Genomic DNA, 23,700 nt, shown 5'->3' on the forward strand with positions numbered 1-23,700 from the left:
TTGGGAGGCCGAGGTGGGTGGATCACCTGAGGTCAGGAGTTCAAGACCAGCTGGACCAACAATGGTGAAACACCCCCATCTCTAGAAAAGAGAAGAAAACAGACAAAGAAAAAAAAAAAGATCATGAGAGTTTTCAGTCTCAAGGAGGCAAGGCTTAGGTCTTCGTTTCTGCAAAGGAAACTGGCTCAAATTGCAAGCATTAAGAAGAAAAGCCTTCTTGAGAGGGTAGAAGGATTCCTAAGGGCAGCTGGGAAGTTTCCCCCTCTAGACATCTTTAAAAATAGTTTGGGTTCTCATCTGTCATTAATGAGGCTAAATGACCTCGCAAGGACTTTTCTGGTCATAGGAGCTCTGGCACAAAGGCTGAGGGAATACAGAACCTAAGACCAGGTGACAAGAACAGACAGTGGGCAAGCAGCCATTGAAACCACACCTCCTGCGTATGACATGGCCGTTGTACTGCCTGTGTAACTCACATGCTCTGGGGCACAAGTCTGGCACAGCACAAAGCGGTGCCCTCCGTTTCTATATGCTGCTGATGCTGCATGTCTGAGACCATACTTTGAGAACTACTGCTCTAAAAATGCGGTCGATCAGTTTGATTGAAAGTTACTGTCAGAACTGTTCTCTGCTGCTGTGCATGTAAACTCGCTGTACTGCATCCTACATTAATTCAGAAAGAATCTAGTTTATCAAAACACACTGTTCTCCACCTGACAAGTGATTTCCAAAGATCCTTAGTTAGCATTTAGCTACAGCTCTTGGTCTTAAGAGCAATTAACAAGAATTATTTAATTCTTCATGGTTTCTTAGGGACTGTGAATGGATAAAACATTCTTCACATAAAACAAAGAGTTCAGTTCATAATGACAGATTCAAGAGTTGCACCCAGAATAGATGTTGGCCGGGTGTAGTGGCTCATGCCTGTAATCTCAGCACTCTGAGAGGCCAAGACAGGCAGATCACTGAAGATCAGGAGTTCAAGATTAGCCTGGCCAACATAGTGAAACCCCGTCTGTACTAAAAATTAAAAAATTAGCTGGACGTGGTGGCAGGTGCCTGTAATCCCAGCTACTCGGGAGGCTGAGGCAGGAGAATTGCTTGAACCTGGGAGGCAGTGATTGTAGTGAGCCAAGATTGCACCACCACACTCCAGCCTGGGCGACAGAGAGACTCAAAACAAAAACAAAAACAAAAACAAAAAACCTGAAAAAACAACGATAGAGTTAATAAGATCAGGGGTCTCGCTGAAGATGAAGATGTATAGTTTTTTTTTTTATTAAAGTTCCCCTATTCTCCCTCAAATTAAGCACATGCTCTTGAGAGATGTGACAGGCAAACATGAACATGGGCTTGTGTACTGCCTCTGGGAGTGTAATCTGGAAGAAGTTTTCTAGAAGGCAATTTGGGAATAGTTATCCAAAGTTTCACAGTGTGTATACCCTTTGATCCAGCCATTCTATATCTAGTGGCTCATTCTAAGGAAATAATCAAACCAACTGCAAAAGATTTAGGTAAAGGGTGTTACCCATAGTACTGGCTATCATTTGAAAAGAATTGGAAATGACCGAATGACCAACAAGGAGAACTGGTTAAATAAATTTGGTTCAACTATGGATTGGAATATTGTAACCAACCACCACAAATGATATTGGGGATCAATATGTATAGGAATAAAAATATTTCAAAATATATTATTGTGTTTAAAATACATGGTAAAACAGTGGATATGCAATATTTCCACTTCTTAGTAGAAAAATAGTACCTACAAATGCATAAATAATTGGTCTGGAGGATTACACAAGCGTAAGATGTTAACAGGGAGGAATTTACCACTTCTAGGTGGTAAAATCACAGTTGTTTTTATTTCTCCTTCCTGTATTTCTATTTTAGAAGTGAACAGTAATGAACGTGTATTGCTTTTGTAATAAAATTTTAAAAATGTATGATTTTAATTAAAAATGCCAATTGCAAATGTGTGAAAAAACACACTGTTTGAATCTATCATTTATAAGTGCAACTTCTGTGTTTTTTGGGGGTGTGTGTAGCCATCTTGAGCTTATGAAGGGACCCACTGAAGAGCTCCTTCCTCTGGGAAGAAAGGGGTAGTTGTCAGCAAATGAGAGCACAGGGTATGTTTGGATTCCTGGCTTAGTTCCATTCCTTCCTTGCTGCGTGGTTAGGTACTCAACCTCCCTGTGTCTTAGTTACTTCATCTGTAAACGGGTATGTTAATATAGTGTCTACATTTTAGAGTTGTGAGGATTGTACAGGATAATTCAGTGCCTAGCATGTAGCAAACATCAACAGATTTTAGCTATTACTGCTTAAAAACAGTATTTTTTCTGGTAGAGATGGGGGTCTTATTGTGTTGAACAAGCTGGTCTCAAACTCCTGGCCCCAAGAGATCCTCTTGCCTCAGTCTCCTAAAGTGCTGGGATTACAGGTGTGAGCCACCTTGTTCGGCCAGCTGTTATTGTTATTCTGAGGATAGATGCTTTCACTTAGAAAGTCCCTCTCCAAAGCAAAGCACTGGCAAAAGAGAGCAGAAACAAAATTGAAATCTGTGTGCATGACTGAACACTCTCCAGGCTACTTGTTATGATGGCAGGGAAATGGTGGTTGCAACAATGAACTTTCAGTGGATCAATATACCTGGGCCAATGAGAAGAGACTCAATCAATCAACATGTTTAGAAAGAGCTTGAGACAAGTGGGAATTAAAGACAGAAGCAGCCCAGGAAATCTTTCAGTGATGTGAAGTAGTAAGGGTGTTATATGGGAGAAAAGCTAGCAACAAGGGCTATAAAAAATAACAAAGAGAACTGGGGTTTGAAGACAATATGGAATAAGATGGTTGGTGCTCTTTAGCCTTCTAGAGTAGGCCTGTAAGAAAACATTCACAATGGGAGGCTGGGCGTGGTGGCTCAAGCCTGTAATCCCAGCACTTTGGGAGGCCGAGGTGGGCAGATCACAAGGTCAGGAGTTCGAGACCAGCCTGGTCAATATGGTGAAACCCTGTCTCTACTAAAAATACAAAAATTAGCCAGACGTGGTGGCAGACGCCTGTAGTCCCAGCTACTCAGGAGGCTGAGGCAGGAGAATTGCTTGAACCCGGGAGGCAGAGATTGCAGTGAGCCAAGATTGGGCCACTGCACTCCAGCCTGGGAGACAGCCAAAAAAAAAAAAAAAAAAAAAAAAAAAGAAAACATTCACAATGGGAAAGGCACATGTGAGCAAGGATCAGCAATAAGGAGTTACCTATGTGGCTGTTTCTTTGTGGGCATTGCGATTCAATAGACACACAACACACATTTATGGGCTTAGAAGCTGTATTCACTATGACTCACGCAGTATTTGGGAGAGAGTGAAAGAAAATAATTGATGCTTCCATGAAATTGGGTAACAGAGAATTTTTTTTTAAAGATGGAGTCTGGCTATGTTGCCCCGGCTAGAATGCAGTGGCTGTTCACAGGTGTGATCATAGTACACTACAGTCTCAAATTCCTGGGTTGAAGTGATCCTCCTGACTCAGCTTCCCAAGTAGCTGGGAGTACAAGTGCACGTCACTGTGCCCAGCTCAACAGAGACTTTTAAAAAAATAGTTGTTTACAAGTTTTTTTTCCCGGTCTGATTCCTAAGAAGTAATTCTTGAAGTTATATCTGAAAATGACAACTTGTCACAGAAGGAATTTGTATGAGGACAGAGGAACAAAGCATGATTTTAGTTTGAGTCTCTTCTAAGAGGAAAGAGGCTTTTACATTTAGTATTTCCATCTAATTTTAAGATCTAACTTTTTTAAAGTTTTCCAACCCATTCCCTCTATTGTTTCCTAAAACACATAAAAAAGAGAAAAGTCTTAATACTTCAACTAAGGCACAGATTATTATTTGGAAATTTGTATATTTGAAAATTCACGCTTTAGAATTGCTTCTGGATTGAAAGTTTAAAAATCATACAAATTAAGAGGAACAGATTCAATGAGAACTATGGGGAAACTATCCAAATCCTTTGGGAAATAAAAGTTCCAAAACCTAAATACACTAGATTTGCTTATTTCTGACTTAAAAATAATCTTAAAATATTTCCTTTCTTATACCAGGAAGGCAGATTTCTACCTCATCTTAGTTGAAAACAGATATTTCTTTTTTGGGGAGGATTATTTTTTAAAAATATTAATTGACACATAATAACTGTACATATTTATGGGGTACAATGTGATGTTTCAATATATGTATACATTGTGTAATGACAAATAGGGGTAATTATCATACCTGGAACCTCAAACAGTTATGATTTCTTTGTTTTCAGAATATTCAAAATCCTCTTCTAGCTATTTTCAAGTATACAGTACAGGATTGTTAGCTACAGTCACCCTACTGTGCAACTGGGCACCAGAACTTATTTTTCCTATCTAATTGTAAGTTTGTTACCATTGAGCAACGTCTCCCTATTCCCCTCCTCCTCATCTACCCTTTCCTGGCATTGGTAACCACTGTTCTATTCTCTACTTGTATGAGATCAACTTTTTAGATTCCATGCATGAGTGAAATCATGTGGTATTTGTCTTTCTGTGTCTGGCCTATTTCACTTAACATAATGTCTTCCAGGTTCATCTATGTTGTCACAAATAACAGAATTTCATTCTTTTTCTTTCCCTGAATAGTATTTTATTGTGTACATATACCACATTTTCTTAAAGCATTCATCTGTTGATGGACACAATTTTAAATAAACACTTAGCTTGGATCCACATCTTGGCCATTGTGAATACTGCTAGAGTAAACATGGAGGTGCAGACATCAACATACTGATTTCATTTCCTTTGGATATATACCCAATAGTGGGACTGCTGGATAATATAGTAGTTCTCTTTCTAATTTTTTGAGAAGCCACCATACTGTTTCCATCATGGCTCTACTAATTTATATTCCCACCAACAATGTACAAGGGTTCTCTTTTCTCCACATTCTCACCAACATTTGTTATCTTTTGTCTTTTTGATAATAGCCATTCTAAATGGAGTAAGATGTGGTTTTTGCTTTGCATTTCCCTAATGATTCACTTTGGGTTTGCTTTGCATTTCCCTACTGATTAATGATATTGAGCATTTTTTCATATACTTTTTGGCCATTTGTAAGTCTTCTTTTGATAAATGTCTATTCTGCTCATTTGCCCATTTTAAAGTTGATTATTTGTCAACTCAAAATGGATTAAAGACTTAAATATAAGACCTGAAACCTCTAGAAGAAAACGCTGGAGAAACATGTCATGACATTGGACTGGGAAAGAATTTTTTGGATATGACTCCAAAAGCACAGGCAACAAAAGCAAAAATAGACAAATGGGATTACATCAAACTAAAAGCCTTCTGCACAGCAAAGGAAACAACAGCAAAGGAGACATCTTAGAGAATGGGAGAAAATATTTGCAAGCTATACATCTGACAAGGATTAATATCCAGAATTTATAAGAGACCCAAACATTGCAATAGCAAAACAACAAATAATCCTATTTTTATTACTTTTTAAGAGAAATTTCCTTGAGAACAAACACCTGTGAATGATACTAACCATCAACTATGGGATTAGAGAAAGTAAGACTGCAGAGAGTATTAAATTGAATATAATGGCTTACCTCTTACAGTAACAGATGTTTCCTAATTGTATATTTAATTAGGGAAGTGATGCATTACTGTATATTAGTGAAAATTAAGCCCCAGGGCAAAATTCAGGGTTCAGGATGGGGTATGGGTAAGCCTAGGGCGGCAAAATTGAAGAGTAGAACCTCATCTGGCCAGAGCAAATCCTTCACTTCACCAAAAACTATGTCTTGGAATCTTTGAAGTGGGAGTTATTCATACCAACATAACAACAACAACAAACAAACCCACTGAAAAGTCAAAGCAATATACTTATGGCTTTGTAAAATCCAGTCCTGTGGACACATTATTTAAAAGTGGTAATTCTTGGCCAGGCGCGGTGGCTCACGCCTGTAATCCCAGCACTTTGGGAGGCCGAGGCGGGTGGATTACTTGAGGCCATGAGTTCGAGACCAGCCTGGCCAACATGGTGAAACCCCATCTCTACTAAAAATACAAAAGTTAGCCGGGCGTGGTGGTGGGTGCCTGTAATCCCAGCTACTCGGGGGGGGGGGGGCGGTGAGGCAGGAGAATCACTTGAACCCAGGAGGTGGAGGTTGCAGTGAGCCAAGATTGCACCATTGCACTCCAGCCTGGGTGACAAGAGCGAAACTCTGTCTCAAAAAAAAAAAAAAAAAAAAAAAAGATTTCCTCTCAAGCTTGGCAAGCTTGGCGTTTGGTCGATGGGGACCCATGGGGGTTCAACATGTGTATCGAGAAGTGTTATTTCTGTTTGGGGCCCATCCACCCTGGCCATGGCATGATGTTCATCCGCAATGATTGCAAGGTGTTCAGATTTTGTAAATCTAAATGTCATTAAAAACTTTAAAAAGAAGTGCGATCCTCACAAAGTTAGGTGGACCAAAGCATTCTGGAAAGCAGCTGGTAAAGAGCTTACAATGGATAATTCATTTGAATTTGAAAAACGTAGAAATGAACCTATCAAATACCAGTGAGAGCTATGGAATAAAACTACTGATGCAATGAAGAGAATTGAAGAGACCAAACAGAAACACCAAGCTTAATGAACAGATTGAAGAAAAATAAAGAGCTACAGAAAGTTCAGGATATCAAAGAAGTCAAGCAAAACATCCATCTTATCCGAGCCCCTGTTGCAGGCAAAGGGAAGCAGTTGGAAGAGAAAATGGTACAGCAGCTACAAGAGGATGTGGACATGGAAGATGCTTCTTAAAAATCTCTGTAACCATTTCTTTTATGAACATTTGAAAATGCCCTTTGGAGACCTGAAACTGCTAAATTATTAGTTTATTTTTCACATAAGGCCACTTAAATGAAAAGTGATTAAAATATATTTTTCCTACATTGCCATCTAATGGCACTAGGCAGCATTTGTATAATAACTAATGGCAAAAATTCATGGCTAGTGATGTATAAAATAAAATATTCTTTGCAGTAAAATATTCCCTTTATTAATGTTATAGAAGGGGGGATACAACAAGGAACTAACAATTTGTATGACAAATATTATTTCGATTTTAGAATTTCCTGTTTTGCTTTATTTGCATCTTAGAAGAGCATAATGACATTGTTTGATGAAGCCTAATTATGCTGGACTGTTTTGAGCTGGTTTAACCCTTCTGATAGGTAGTTGTGGATGTCGAGGATGAGAACTGAATAATCTTTGCCTGAAATCACACTACACTCTAGAATTTCCACTCTGGAGAATACTCAGTTCTAACTTGTGATTCCTGGTAGAACAAACTTTATTTTTCTAGCCTAGCAATGATCTAGAAGCAGAGGAATCCCAGTGCCTTTTAAAAGTTATCATGTGGTTTTCTTTTAAAAAGCTCCTGTTTTTGGAAAGTAGAATTTCTGGGTACAACATCTGTTTATTATTTGCACATAAAATAAACCATTTAAAAAGTGAAAAAACAAAACAAAACAAAAAACAAAACCCAGGACAATGAATGTTCCTGGCACATTGGAGAGGCAGTCCAGTCTCTGGATTCACAGTGTGGGTAGTGGAGTGGACTGCCTGGTTTCAAATCCTGGCTCTGCCACTTGCTGTCTGTGTGACCTTGGGCAAGTGACTTAACTTCTCTTGGACTTTGTTTTCCCATATGTAAAGTGGGAGCAATGGCAATACCTACTGCGTGGACTGAATGAACTAATGCACATAATTCAGTTGTGCAGGGCAGGGTGTACAGCTCTCAACTGTTACCTGTTATTAGCCCTAATAAACTGATTTTAGGACAGCATGAGTATATGTCATTTTTAAGATCATCTATTATGATCCCTTAGGCTGATGACAACTTGAAAGTGCCTCTATGGTAATACTTCTATCACTTTGGGGTAATTAAATGTTCACATGTTGGTTTCCTCCACTGGATTGTGAACTCAGTGGATTTTAGTCATCTTTGTTAACAAAGTACATTTAAGGAAACATTTATCAGAATTGGGAACCACAGTGATTTACTTATTACTGGGAGAGACATTTTAATTTTGGCTAAAATGCATACTTTGAACAGAAAACATCTTTTTTTCAATTAAAAGAATAAACAGGTAACTCTTAATCTACAACACTTTGGCCTAATAATATTACCATGAATCAACTTTTTAGATCGTCTGTGTCCTAAAGTATTTTTCATGGGGAGTTTTGATTGAACTGGGACTTTTGGCTGAAATGCCACCATGCTGAGAACAGAGAAAACAGCAACTTGGGGTTCAAACTGAAAATTAGCTGCAAGTTGAGATCTACATCATTTATAGTTGGTGAAAGTTCTAATTCACAATAGAATAGTTCCAGATAGCAGATCAACCCTATGCTTCTGGTTTTGAAAGACTCTGGTGAAATGTAGTGAATGCAACCTTAGCTACTTTATCAAGAACTGAGACTTACTTAATCAAGATTGGAAATAAGGGTTTATGATAGTCCGAGAAGTAATGAAGTTCCTATTTTCATCTAAACTACATAAGCACCAAGAGCAGCAAACCAGAAAAATGCCCCCCAAAACAGAAGAATGGCTTCTAAATATATGTTTTTTTCTAAGTTTCATTTTAAGCAACAGACAAGTATTTAACTAAATTATTCTCTACTTAGACTACTAAAATGGCTTTTCTATTGCTATCAGGATGTAATTTCAGATCCACTCAATTTCATGAAATTGACTGAGATTCAAATCATACATCTGGTATATTTTAAATGATGCTGCATGCACTAGGCAATACTGATGCTGATTATGACACCGGAGTAGCTGGTCTCAGGTAATTTAGTTAAGAGTATTAAATCAGAGATGCCAAATTAATTTATTAGACATGTTCATGAATATTTCTAAAATTATTATGAGGCTTGATGAATGAAAACTTTCCCTTTTTCTTATTGTTCATTGGTGACACAAATTAGGCCAGATAAATATTTAGAATACAAGATTTCCAGAATTATAAAACCAGGGAGAACTCTAAAGTGTATCTAGTCTAATGTTCTCATTTTATATGTAAGAAAACAGAGGATCGGGGAAGCAGGAGAATGTAGTGGTTAAAAGCCTGGGCTCTGGAGTCAGACAGACCTGAGTTCCAGTCTCAGATTGGCAAGTTATTCCCTGTGTGACCTTGAGCAAGTTATTCAACCTCTGTAAGCCTCCATTTCTTCGTCTGTAAAATGGGGACAATAATTGTACTAGGGGACACTGTAAAGACTCAGTAAATGTTAGCAGCTATCATATTATTTTTATGAATAACAGGTGACTCCTAAGGCAAATAAGCAGCCACAGAACTAAAACTTAAGAGTTTCTGATACATACAGAAGCTTGTTTTTCATCTAAACTCAGTACCTAAGTTAAATATTCACTGGTACTGACAATTTAAGTACTGTCTAACTCTGCATTAAATAGAAGGATAACTATTTCAGTCTTTTTTGCTGTTGAATTGATCAAAATATTAGTGATTACATATTGAAGTCTCAATTTCATGAAGATTCACACATATTTAGCTTTCCATAAACAATGGATATTTCATGTTTACCTTCATAGCTGTTTCAGTGTAATTATATGCTCTTAAATTATTTTCCACCAAAAGCTGCTCATACAAAATAAACAACAAGGTATATTAGCCATAAATAAAAGTTAGGATTCCACTTACTAATGACCTTAAATTTGACTTTAGTTAGATGCTATATTGAATAAGTCTGATATTCTCAATTTGTGCAGTTACTCAGATACCAGCATAGCCTCTATACACCTGTTATGGAGGAAGCAAGAACAAGGGACACACAAAAGGAAAAGGTGGGTCTGCAATACGAGTTAGAGTTGCTTTGGCTAAAATAGACTCCTAGGAATCAAGCAGCCACTAATCACAGATATTTGGAATTGCCATTTTTTTTTTTTGAGACAGAGTTCCACTTGTGTCACCCAGGCTGGAGTACAATGGTGCGATCTCAGCTCACTGCAAGCTCTGCCTTCAGGTTCAAGCGATTCTCCTGCCTCAGCCTCCCAAGTAGCTGGGATTACAGGTGCGTGCCACCATGCCTGGCTAATTTTTGTATTTTTAGTAAGAGGGGTTTTGCCATGTTGGCCAGGCTGGTCTTGAACTCCTGACCTCAGGTGATCCACCCACCTTGACCTCCCAAAGTGCTGGGATTACAGACATGAGCCGCTGTGCCCGGCCTGGAATTGCCATTTTTGGTTAACATTTGCACTTAAATAGTTCATTCCACTCAAAGTTGAATTTAAAAAAATTAAAAAAAAAACTGAATAAGAAATTGCATAAAGAATATTAGCTTTATATAATATGCTCTTAATACTTCTGCTTTTGATAATTTTAGTCAATTGGTGATGTTTTCAGTAAATATTCTCAGACTATTGAGTGCGTGCTTAAAACCTTTTGTTGTAATAAAGATCATTTTTCTAATCTCGAAAATGATACAACTAATTTTAAATCTTTAAAAATAATTAAGAACAAATATAGTACAAATATAGCAAATAGACATTAACTCAAACTATAGTGAGGTAAGTTCAAGTATAAACATGCAGAAAGCGGGAGCACCTTTTTATGTAATACCAATGTGATTCAGCAGACCAACAGATCGAGAAAATAGTAATTTGAAAGGTGGCAATTTGTATCCATACCCAGTATTTAGTATTTCAGCTACTAGAAATAAAGTAGTTTGGCAGACTTACCCGCATTTTTGCACAAGCATCTTGGGTTGATTCTGTCCCCCTAAGCTCTTTTATCAGCATAGAACCTAAATACTAAAATACAAAAAAAATTCAATGATTTATGAAATGGAATATACATATGAGTAATGTTTTAAAAACAAATTGTGGAAGTATTACTGGCTAGGTTTCCTGGCTGTAAGTTGTTGCATAACTTTAAAAAACTGACAGTAACTAATCCTAACAAATAAATGCATTCATAGAGAAAATGCAGCAGAATTAACCATAAGTTCTGGGGGCTGTAATTGCTCTTTATAATGAAACTGCAACATCTTCTAAAGATGCCATCTTTCAAATCATATTTAACTGCAAAATGGGGGCATCTAAAAATGTTTTCCCCTTTTTTGAGGCAGCAATGTCTGCAAAAATAAATCACACTACTATCTCTATAATTACAGGGTTGCATGAGACAGCTGAGAAGCTAAGCAACATGTCCCCCATTTAGGCTTATTCTGCTGCATAGGTAATTAATGTTAGGCTTTTAGGCAGAGATGCAGTTTTGGACCTTTTTCATTCACAGCTGTGTGCCCTATGGTTGATCCACCTGAGAACGGGATGGGAGGGTGGGGGGAGGGAGAGAGGCATTCTCAGTTGTTTCCCAGGGGAAGAGAGCTGGGTTCCTGGTGCAAAGTGCCACCTGGAGGGCTGAATGGAGCTAGAAGGATGACAGTCTCCCAAGAATTGCCAACTACTTTGTTGTTAGAAGACCAGACCCCATACTGTATCATCCTGGTACAAAATGCCCCTCGTGCTCCAGCTTCTGGCTGGGGCCAAATGGTTTTAAACAAAATGTCTGATTTGCCTTTCTATCAATTGACTCCTCTTCAACCTTTTGAAGCTTTAGTAGGGTTTTTACCTTTTGTCATTCCCCTGCCCCTTGCCCTCCCCCCACCAACCGCCAAAGAGCTCTATATATGTTTTTTTAAAAAGTGAATTACAATAATTATTTTAGAAGATATCTGATGGACACTTCCTGACAAGACTGGAGACATCCTAGTACTCTGCAGAGACGGGGATGGGAACCACTCTTGTGGACTAGGGAAGTCCCTGACTTGAAGAAGACGTGAGAGGGCACAACAGCAGAAGGCATGGTCAGGGCCTTGGAGAAAGGCATGTTCAGAAAGGCTTGGGGACTTGGGGTTTGGAGGGAGGAGCCATTTCAATCCTATGGTTTTGGGCAATACCACTGAAATAAATCCAAAGCTGCAATGTAAGTAAGCTTTAGTAAAAGAGGGGCAGAAAGCAGAAAATGAAAAAAAAAAAAAAAAAAAAAAAGCTCAACTGGTATGAGATAACCACAATGTCCATCTAAATCAAATGAAGGTGAAATTTATTATCTTTTGGTAAAATCCTTATCTTTTAAGTTATCAGGGAAGTTTGCCTGATTGAAATGTTTCTTTTTAAGAGAGGCAGTTTCAATGCACTGCTGAAGGTTCAGCCACTTTTTCTGCTGTCGTCAAGACAACCACCACCTGACCCAAAACCTACAGTATCTTTTGAACATTTACCAGTTCCTATTACAGTTCTCAGCTAATTATAATTAATTTCCCTCTTCTAAAAAACTAAACAACTAAACTAAACCAAACTAAACTAAACAACTAAAACAGAAAAATAGTGTAATCGTATTGATGACAGTGAAAAGAATCTGGTATTTACATAAAGTGGCAGACCCAGTGTTTTGAGACCCAGTGTTTGGTGAGTGAGCAGATATATATATATATATATGTGCCATATTTACACTCATTTCCATTTTAAGATTGTACGTTATAACATTTATTTAAAAATATACAACTATATAAGAGGTCACAACAGACCTTAAACTTACAAGATTAAAAAGGTTTTAAAGCTCTAGTTATTTGGACTTTCTCTTTGGATAGAAGGCTACTTTAAGAAAAAGTGAAGAGAAAAACATTTTAAAGATTTCAGTGATGGATATGGATATTTTGGTATATTTTCAATGTAAATGCAAACAAGCTGAAAACATACCCCCTATCTCCACTTAGGCACAAATACTGAATTGAGGGTAACTTACAAAAGCTTTGTAATCACACGACTGGAAGATAAGCTTTTCTGGGTGATGCTGCCAGTACTGTACCGGGGTAGAGGCTGTGGCTTCATTCGGAGGTCGCAAGGTAATGGAGGGTTCTCCCCAGTCTCCTGTCTGAAAATGACATTTATTCTAGAGGCAATATGAGCAGTCAGCAAAGTTCATTCCCTGTAGCTACCCTGAGCTCACCTTACACACAGGTGCCGTGAATGTGCCAAAATGCATTTGGGTGTCTTATGTGAATATAAATACTTTGGTTATTACATTTTTATATGTATTAGCATATCTCTCAAGGCTGAGTTAATTTTTGAGGTGTGGAGTTGAATTATTCTATTTTTAGAATGACATCCTAAGCTAAGTCACTTTAAAATAAAACATGAAGATATTCATAAATGATTTACTAATCACAATTTTCCATCACAACAGCAAAGGACATACAATCTTTAAAAGAATTTTCTGTTTTTAAACTTGACTGAAATTTTTAGTTTGAATTGCTTTCACATTCAGAACACACAGTTCTATAAATTTCAGTTCCCAAATATGACATGTACTAGCCACTTTGAATAATTTTAGATCTCTGGAGAAATGGTAGTGTAAGCATGATGCTAAACAAAATTTAAAAGAAAAATTTACTAATGGGTGACACTAATTTCTCTCATCTGAATTCAATTGCACTGATTTAATGACGCTGTCTCAGATGGATTCAGCTACTTTTCTCAGAAAACCTAACGTACCAATGAAGACTAAACAGTGAAATGCCAAGTTTGGTCACATGTACATAGGCATGTACTTTGAGGATTCTGATTCACAAATACAAGCACATTCCCAAATGATGGTATATCATATGATACAGACCTAAAACAGGAGGACCTCCCATCATCTCATTTATCATTTTCCATGAGGTTAGCCTCAACCTGTTTCATCACTATAATAGCTTAATGTGAGCATCTATAAAGTCAAAGGCCAGTGTTGGCAGGTATTTTCTGGGCTCTACTCTGATTTACATATTACACATGAGATATTTCTTACTCTTTCTCCTGGGAAAGATTTGGATTTTTCCAAAACTCAGTTCTTTGTTCTCAAGTGGACACAACTAAAACTAAATAGGCAGATTTCTAGAGTGACTCTCTTCTAACCTAGATTTGGCCATATATAGAACTATGAGAAATTACTTTTCTCAGGAGTTGGAAGAGTGTAAAAAGGTCTCATAAACTCCAAAACCAAATAAAACCTTGGTTAGAGAACAAGTTCCACAGAAGTGCTAGAAAGTGTGTTGACACACTGTGGGATTTCTTAAAGAGAATTTTTAAGGAGTCTAGGACAAGAATGCAAAATTTTGGATGCAGGTGTATGTTTTGGGAGAGAAAGGAAGTTCTCTGCTTTATTAAATTCTTTGAAAGAATCTAGAAACTCCAAAAGATTAAGAACCACAGTTCTCTAGGAATGGCGTACATACGGTGCATATTTTGGGGAGGAGAACTAGCTCTCCAATTTTGTTTGCGCAGTTTGGACTTACATTAGGTGACATATGAAGTAGCTGCCAATGATAAAAAGCCCTTTCTAGAGGACTTCAGTAACGCACAGGCTTTTTTTTTTTTAGCAGTGGAGTGCCTGAAGCTTTTCTCCTTGAGATGGGTCACTTCGAATCGCAGAAGAGCAAAGTTAGCATCACACTATTTCCTTGGCTTCTCACTGTAGTTAGTGTGTGACCAGTTGGAACTCCTTCGGCTTTTCTCTCCTGCTCTGTTCTCAGCCACTCTCCACATTAGTTTTGTTTTCGTTGCTGATTTACTTTTACATTGCTTAATCCTCCTATTCCCTGTCTGCTGGTATTTTTTATTTTTGTACACATTTATGGGGTATATGTGAAATTTTGTTACATGTATATTGTCTGTTGGTATTGTTAAGACTTTACTTGCAATATTAACTTTAGCATTTTTGTCTGTTTTATTATCCATCCCTGACTCATTCTTGAGTTTTTCTTTTATATTTATATGAATTTTTAGTTTGTAAAAGTGATAACTGACTGCAATTCTAAAATTAGATTAAGTTTTTCTTTGGCTTCTTATTTTGATTTTTTTTCTTTTCCTTCTTTCTCAAATGGCTGGCTCTTTATTCTCTCTCTGGTCTTTATTTCATCTGGCTGTAACTTACTTTCAAAAAACTAGTATAAAATTCAAAATATAGGATACGTGGATTTCAATATCATTTTGAAGCTGAGTGTAATAACCTTTAAGTGATAATAGCTTAAAACTCTGGAAACATGCAGCTATGGGTTCTTAAACAAAAGCTTTACCCAAATCTATCAAATCATCCTCTAATCTCCCCCATTCAACTTCTCCCTCCTTCTCCCGCTCCCTGGATAAAGCAACAACAACACAGCAAACAGGTATTGTACATTTAAGTCACAGGTAACACTGTTAACAAAACAACAGAAGTTTGCATGCAACTCCGTGGAATGATACAAAAGGAGGATCTGGATGGCTTCCAAAGATCCTTTGATCCAGTGTCTGCTGATGTGACAACTCAAACCAAGCATCAGATCTTCATGTGAACCCTATTACAGTTCAGCAGAGGTAGACCTTGGCCAAGCTCAACAGGCAGTTTTCAAAAAAGTCTGAACACGGCATGAGCTGGTGGTGCCATGAGTTGCAGGGCCAGGGCTGGGAACAGGGCTGGGGGTGGGAATGAGTTGGGGGAAGCTAGGGTTATGAAAACATTTCACGTGTTAGTACATTAAGCATGCAAATCATATGCAAATTCATTCTCTAATTGTTCCATTAACTCACACACTTTTATAATTAAACTTTAATGTGAGTTCCATACATTTAAAGCCAGAGCTACAGCCAAATGCTGATCCAAATATTTACATCATCCACATAAGTTGTAGCAGCCATTGTGGGAATAACAAGCCCCAGCACATACATTCCAATCTCGGTCTGGAAATCACTGAAATCCCTTATTTGATAACCACTTGAAGAAATTAGTGGAACATCCACTTAACTCTGTTTAGACAGCGCCATCATCTGCTCTCCCATGACTCCACTTTGTCCAAAATCACAAACCACTTGCTTTGAATTCAGTGATCTGATAGGATTTTCCCTAGGTGCTAAGGTGGGAGATAATTACAAGGAAAAGAAATATAATCCTTATTTCATTTTCTTTGTGGCCTTCAAATATTGCTTCAGTCCAAATATTGTCAAATTCCCTACAGGGACTGAATCTACCTTTCTGGAAAGAGACACTGAATTTTATCAGATTTAGTGCTATTTCCAGAAATTCATTTTGAAACAGAGGGAAAAGTGTTCTTAAGATTGAATTTATTAGAAAATAAATTTCTTTTCTGCCTGGAAATTCATCAACTTCTCTCCCCACCCCTGCCTATTTTTTTTTTCTTTAAACTTAGATCTAAAAGTATTTAGAGGACTCAATTTGTAGATGTTAATTCTTCTTTTTGGAATTAATTTAATGGGAATGGATGGACTCCAACAACTGGACTTAACATTACACTGTCGTAAAGGACAGGTATGACCTTGGCCCTTGGCTGGGATTCAGCTTTACCTGGTTGACTCCCAGTAAGAACAAAAGAGTTCAGAGAACAGGGTGCCTTAGGTCTCAACCCTCCTGGAGGCTGAATCACAGCAGGAATGAGCTATGGAGGAATTACGTAGAGTAGTTACTATATGGAATGGAAGAAGAGGTCAAAAAAGAAAGATTTTTGCCTCATACATAAAATCAGTTTGAACTTTGAAGCCTAGTGTTAGGTCTTGTTGACTAGTACATTCATGTCTACATAATACTTGCATCTCCTCAGGCAAATATTTTTTAATTTAGTAATTTTCCACTTAAAAATGCTTATTAAATATTAAATAACAGACCTAAGAAGTCTTTTGCCGCAATAATGGTTTATAATCAAAGCTTATTTTTAATGAAAAGCAGACCTAAACACAGCTAACAACGCAATATTTAATTAGAAGAGCAAAATGAAGTAGGAAAAGTTTAGGGTAGAATTCTGTCATATTTTAAATTATTATTGACACAGTGGTCTTTGAAAGGATTCCTTAAGTAATCATAAATGAGAAATCAAAATGATTCAAGGTACTCCTAATAAATGTCTTCAGGCTATCTCTTTGGCACTTAAAATATTTACCGAAAATATTTCCTTTAGGTTCATGTATTTGAAAGATCTTAATATTCCAAGAATTTTGTCATGGCTTAAAACTTCATTTATTTGGTATTTATTATTATTTTTTATATGTATGCTTAAGGCCTTTTTTTTATTAAGCACACAAAAGAACATCAATTAAACAGAGGAAAATGTACATCATTAGCTCTCTTCTTCAAACTCAAATAAAAACTAAACTTCTAACATAAAGGAAAAATAATTTGAGATTAGAATTTTAAATGGAGAACTGATTCTGTGTAACACGTGTTTGCAACTGCCAACTATCAATCTGTAGTCTGGGTGAGTCTGAAGGACTATAATTGGGCCACATCTAATATAATGTAATTAAATTAAACATTCTCTTATACCAACAACTGGAAAATACAAAAGCATCAATGGGATTTAGTTAAAAAACAAAAAGCTTCACAAAACTCTATACAGAGATTTTTACTGGATGGCAGATTCCAAATTGCAGCTTTTAAACTTTGCATTATTTCAACAGGTGGTAAATAGCTGCAAATTTTTAGTTCACATGCACTGGACACCTACGGCAAATTCTAAAACAAATTGTATCAGGTAGCTGTCTCCCTCCAAAAGGGAAACTGAATATTACATATTCTATATGCTCTGAGAATAGAAAGGAAAAACCCTTCTCTATGTTATTTTCTGTCTTTATTATTATTTATTTTTCCGAGATGGAGTCTCCCTCTGTCACCCAGGCTGGAGTGCGATGGCACAATCTCGGCTCACTGCAACCTCCGCTTCCTAGGGTCCAGTGATCCTCCTACCTCAGTCTCCCAAGTGGCTGGGACTACAGGCATGTGCCACCACACCTGGCTAACTTTTGTATATTTAGTAGAAACAGGGTTTCACCATGTTGGCCAGGCTGGTCTCGAACTCCTGGCCTCAAGTGATCCACCGCCTTGGCCTCCCAAAGTGCTGGGAATTACAGGCATGAGACACTCTACCAGGCCTTTATGTTATTTTCTTCTTAAGGAAAAAGTTTCCTAAGGATGTCAGTAGATAATTAAAAGCCATGCTTACAACTTACTTTTCTAACATTAATAGAAAAGTATGGCATTTTCCAAGCCTTGTATTATTCTTTAAAATTTTTAAAAATTAGGATTTAATTGATTTTTAAAAATAGAACCTTTAAAATCTTTTCTATGAGGACTGCTCCCACCTACTTGCTTATAAATTTAGATCTGAATATTAACAAACATTAGTCTCAATTTCTTCAGAACACTTAATGAAAAACTAAAATGATTTTAAAGGACAATTATTGTTTTAAGGTTTTACTTTCAACAATTATGACAAATTTCAGAGATGGGCTACCCAAACATACATAAGATATATGTGATTACATTTACTTTCTGTAATCTCTAAGGCTTTGAAGAATGCTATACACAGCTCTATGCTTATAAATATGCATACATATATTTGAAAGTGAATGTAAGGAAAAGGCTTCCCATAAACATTCACACATAATGAAAGCAGGATGTTGTAGTTGTTCTTTCAAAAAATCTTCAAGAATGAAGAATTCTAGTTTGATCAAATGCAGTTGGTTATACTGAATTTGTTCCTTTAGATGAAAAAGAGCAGAGATGGCTACTTATGAACACATAAAAGCTCTGGTTAACATTTATGAGTCCAAGAGGAACTGCTGGGTCACGTGAACACCAGTACCAGGCAATGTATAGACACCATGGTCCTCAAGAGCCAGAAGTCCCATGCACAGGAGTACATATGTGCCTGATGCAGCATCCCAAAAGGCACTTCACAAAAATGCCCGTGGCATCCCTTCACATGCCGCCCCAAGAATTCTGCTCAGTGATTCTCAACCAAGTGTCTCAACCTCTCAGACAGCAGGCTATCCAATGGGAGAAATTCAAAAGGGTGTGAAAATAGAATAGTATTTTAAAATACGGAACATAAAACCCCAAACATTTAAATGTCTATTTTCCAAATAGAAATAAACTTTTTCTAAAGTATGCAAAGGTGAAATATGAACATTTGAAAATCATGCAGCTCAGAGTAAAATGGGTCACAATTTCAGACAATTTGCAAAGATCAATTCAGTACTGTCAAATGGAAAAAGGCTGAGAACCACTTTGTAGCTGTAACCGTGCCTCTCCCAGCTCACCTCCCCCCACATTTGCATAAAATGTATACAGAATAACATGCAAATCATACTCAGAAATTTCTCACAAGTGAAGCACATGAATCTTTGAGAATCATTAGACACAAAGGGTTGAAGAGTCCATGAATATGGGGAGGTACAAAATGGGGAGGAATAATGCTGATATATACATGTGTGTATATATATATCAATTTACCCTTTTCTTTTTCCTGTAAAAGCAAGTTAACACAGACGCCTGGAATGAAAGCCAAAACTCACATGGGACATATTTTAACCATACACTTTAAAACCAAGTATGTTTCTTGTTTTAGGACAATGTTTGCACATCAACTAATCACAAGGCACAGTAAATGAAGTATAATAGACAAAGAGTCTCGGAGTCACCAGACATTACAAATTTTCTGCATTGCCAGGACACAGTACCTATAGCTGTTGACAACACTGTGCAACACAGTACATAGCGCAAGTTCAGGAGAAGAAAAGAACCATTTGTAACCTTACATTATGAACCTGATGGATCGCTGAGAAAGGAAATCCTGCGTTCTGATTCGTCCATATTTCACAGACAGACGACTGCTGATATAAACAGAAAACTATCTTATCTTGTCAATATTTAAAACATGGCAGCTACCAAGGTAGCATCCAGGAAGGAAAAGAGGAAAATAATAAAATGCAAAGAATCACATTAAAAAAAACTCAAAAAATGTTTTAGGGTGCTCAAGGTTTAATAATTGACTTCCAAGTCATTCTTTTTGCTTTAAAACATTTTGAGTTGACTAAAAAAATCATTTATGCATTTATGCAAGGAAAATTACCAATAAATTCATGCCTTGGAAAAAAGCAAACTGTATTTTATATTTGCCGGAAAACCAGAAATACCTTCCCCCTTCACGTCACTACTTTCAGAGGATAAATATTTTCATCAACTTCAAGAAAAACAGGAAAAAACCTTTAACACAGGTCCGATATTTTTATTTTCTTATCTTCAACGACCAAGAGCAAACAGTGCAATGAAATGACTTTTCCTGATTTAGTCATTGCTCTATTTGATAAACCTAGAAGATATTTATGCCTCCAGAGTTCTTATGGGCAAAACTCGGTAGTTAACAAAGGAAGACGTGTCAGCTTGCTACCCAGCACTGGGAGGAGTGAAGGAGGTGGCAGGAAGGAGGCTGGGGCAGGGAAGAACTGAAGTCAGAGAAATTCAGTTCTGTTCCTCAAGCAGAAACCCTTGGGAACAGCATTTGGGAGTCTAATGATTCAGCTCCATAATTCTGGCTCTCCCCCACACCATTAATAAGATAAACTTATCAGTAATGTTTGCTCAGAACCAAACACCAAACTAACCAGCATCCCTTCCCAGGAGTTACAGCAGAAACCTTCAAATAGACCGACTGAGCTCTTGGCTTGACCCATCCCAAGTTCTGTTCCCGAATTTCATCATTCTAAAAGACACTGTGAAATTAAATCACAGAAAATGGCAGAGCATGTAAACTTATTCAGCAAGCTCTGTGAGCACCTTTAGCATTCACAATCAGTCCGTACAAAGATCACTGCAGGAAGAAGGCAAGCACATAACCATAATATGGTTAAGAGGCCTGGCAAAGAACTGTATCATCAGCAAACAAATGATAGAAAAGAAGGCTTATCCCTAGCTAAAAGTTTCCTCACCCCAGAAAAGCTCACCAGCAATTTAACACCTCTCTCTCTAGTTACAACTGCATCTCCACACACCCCTACACCTTTGCTGTCCATGTCTTCTGTTAACCAGAGGCTTGCTGGGGATGGACCGTCAGGAAGATAGCCTTCTGTTAAGGAAGTTAGATCCCCAGGATCTGACCAAAGGCACTTCCAAACACCTTTCACTTAAACCAGCTCTGCTATCCTCAGTTCCCTCTCTAAACTTCATGCTATTTTATACATCCATAGGGGGTTCTTCCTCTTCTTACCTTTCTAGCAAGTTCAGTCTTAGACCCATTCACTCTGTTGGCCTTGTCTCCAATAGCTGTCCTCTGATTTGAATGTACTAACTCCATGCCTTAGCTGGATTACCATCTTAAGTGGCATCCTCACCCAGTCCTGAGCTAATTCTTTACACAAATCACATCTTCTGCAACTTTCACACACTTCTAGTGTTAATCTAGTGCTAGAAGTGCTTCTAGCACTTCTAGTGCTAAATAATCCAGAGACCACCTGTCATCTGATAGATGAAGACACAGACATTTAAAGAGGTGAAGTGGCTTGCTCAGGTCACACAGGTGAGTGGCACAATGTGTCAGCCTGCTGGGATGGCTAAGAAGGAGTGTGAGCCTGGTACTGATGTCACCAGAAGGCAGAAGGCCACTCCAGCTATATACAGCTTGGCTCTACTGACCCTGAAATGAACAGAAACTAAAAATAAAATTGTAAGCCCCCTCACCGACTGAACGGACCCCCTTGTGGCCAAGGGGACCCCAGAAAAACCTTAAAATTGAGTTTCTGACCATGATGGGATGGGAGGTGAGACAAGCCTCATTATACTTCCTCTTTTTCATGGTTTAGACACAACAACTGATCGGAATTAATGTTAAAATAGACATCATAAGAGTGACAGAACAGTCTCTTTGTGGCAATAAGACACTAAATTATCAACAGGACCCGAGGCCATGCTAGGCAAAGGTTAAGTCACGCACCCCTATACCTAAAGTATAAACTATGTTCCAACTGCCACAAGGTTTTTCTTTTTCTCTAGCAGCTAAACAGGTACTGGCCTTAAGAGAAGCAATATTTAAACAATTTGCAGCTCCACCAGATTCTGACTGACCCTTAGCCCCTGCTCCACCAGCCATAACTACAGCTGGACAAGAGATTGATTCAGTAACTTTATCCAAATAAGATTACTAACCATGGACTAGTTCTGGTTGGTCTACAGAGATTGCACACTTGTGTGCCTTCATGTCCTGAAAAGCCCTTCTGACGTACAGGGCTAACTGTAATATATCTACATGTTAAGTCTCCAACCCAAAGTGAACATAGGCCACATGTTACATGCATGTTTGTTCAATACACATGTGTCAGGACCACCTTCATGAATATTCACAGCTCTTGTAACACATTGAATATATGTGTTTAGCTAATCTGTTCAGCATATATCTTCTACCCTAAGCCCTTTTCCTTCGAAGTACCCGTCTCTGGGGTCTTGGTTGGAGGTGCTTCCCAGCCTGCGGGATGGCCACCTTGCAGGCTGTAACCCTTTAGAAGAAATAAAGTCTCCTCTACTTTACTAAATTCATATATATATATTTAAGTTAACACAAGTATATCTAAATGCAATCAGTTCATGGAACAGTCTTAACTGCACTGGGGTCCAAACACCAAAAAGTTGTTTTAGGTTGTTTTGGTTACTCCCAAAGGGGCCATGCCCAGTCTGCCTGCCTGATGGGCACAAGGCCATTTAACCTTTTGGGCAGACTGCATCATTTCCTGGTCACTTTGAGTCATGAAGACTCCATTTTGTATGAAATCCAAACTCATATCTGATTCAAACTTTTCCTTCCCTCCTTGTGTGTCAGTCTTGGGGCTTAAAAAGCCCGGGGTGGATAAGAGAAGCTCGGTCTGCGCTTTGACTTCTCCTAGGAGAGGTGAGGGTGGGTGTCATGGTCTACCTTGGATGTTCCCTGCCCCAAGCTCTACCTATTTCATGTGTTTAGTTGGGGAGGAAGAAACAGGAAAAGGACGAGGTCCCTTTCTTGTCTGGCTGTTCCTCTGGCAGCCGCCACTGCTTTTCAGCTAACGTTAACATGGTCTCCCATGTGCTCTGCGTAGCAGCTGCTCCAGCCTAGGTTCTCCTGTGTCCCCGTGTGATTTCTTTGGAGAGCTCTTCTAGGATAGACGGCAGGTCCTCCCACTGCACAGTTTCTGCTGGCAGAAATCTGCCTCTAGCTTGACTTCTTCCAACTCCCACTCAGCCCTCCTAGGACACATGCATGCCCCCTGAGGGGGACCCAGGGGGACAAACATAACCCCAGACTCCTTCTGCACATCCATGTGGCCCACATGACATGGACACACATCCTTGTCACACAGAACAGTAGAAGGGCGGGCTGCTCTGTGAACACTCCCCCTCTCTGCCAGGGCATCCCTCCCCAAGACTCTCTGTGTCAGCTCGGTAGGTGCTATGTGACCTGCCTGGCAGAAGTCCAATTATGGATACCAAGGCCAGTTTTCCCTCCTGCAGGCACCCCCAAGCCAGATGTACGTTCCTCCTGGACCCCTTCTCACCAGGATTGGAGAGCACGGGAATGCATTCTGTCTCCTCTCTCATGGCAAAGGAGGAAAAGCCTTAGTTCTTTCCACAGGACTCAGACAATTCTCTGTCCTTCTCCAGCACTAACCAATGTTCTGCCTATGTGGAGAGGTAGCTGACAGGGGCAGGGCAGGATTCACACTGCCTCCTTGTAAACCCCGAACTAGGCGTCTGGCTCCATGATTGACAGCTTTCTCTTTAGAGTGTGCAGTGCTTAGTACCTACAGGAAAATTCCCACTTAGCATCCTGG

The 23,700-nt window shown here is 38.5% G+C and overlaps 1 protein-coding gene and 1 pseudogene across 16 annotated transcripts in view; one reads left to right on the forward strand and one right to left on the reverse strand.

The window, feature by feature from the left end:
• The window catches only part of ANKS1B (ankyrin repeat and sterile alpha motif domain containing 1B), a 1,254,535-nt gene that overhangs the window by 54,063 nt on the left and 1,176,772 nt on the right, over window positions 1-23,700 (reverse strand). For 7 of the 16 annotated variants that reach the window (XM_019038847.3, XM_019038845.4, XM_019038843.4 and 4 more), the window contains 2 exons: window positions 12,845-12,973; window positions 10,777-10,848 (listed from right to left, as the gene is read on the reverse strand). In XM_019038847.3, the coding sequence (XP_018894392.2) occupies window positions 10,777-10,848; window positions 12,845-12,973 (201 nt within the window). Of the gene's footprint in view, window positions 1-10,776; window positions 10,849-12,844; window positions 12,974-19,665; window positions 19,741-23,700 lie in introns of all 16 variants that reach the window. The other 9 variants (XM_031016570.3, XM_019038841.4, XM_055358878.2 and 6 more) reach the window with 2 other exon arrangements.
• On the forward strand, window positions 6,162-7,132 carry LOC109029175 (probable ribosome biogenesis protein RLP24; annotated as a pseudogene).

The sequence above is a fragment of the Gorilla gorilla genome, chromosome 10, assembly GCF_029281585.2.
Source record: "Gorilla gorilla gorilla isolate KB3781 chromosome 10, NHGRI_mGorGor1-v2.1_pri, whole genome shotgun sequence".
NCBI lineage: Eukaryota > Metazoa > Chordata > Mammalia > Primates > Hominidae > Gorilla > Gorilla gorilla.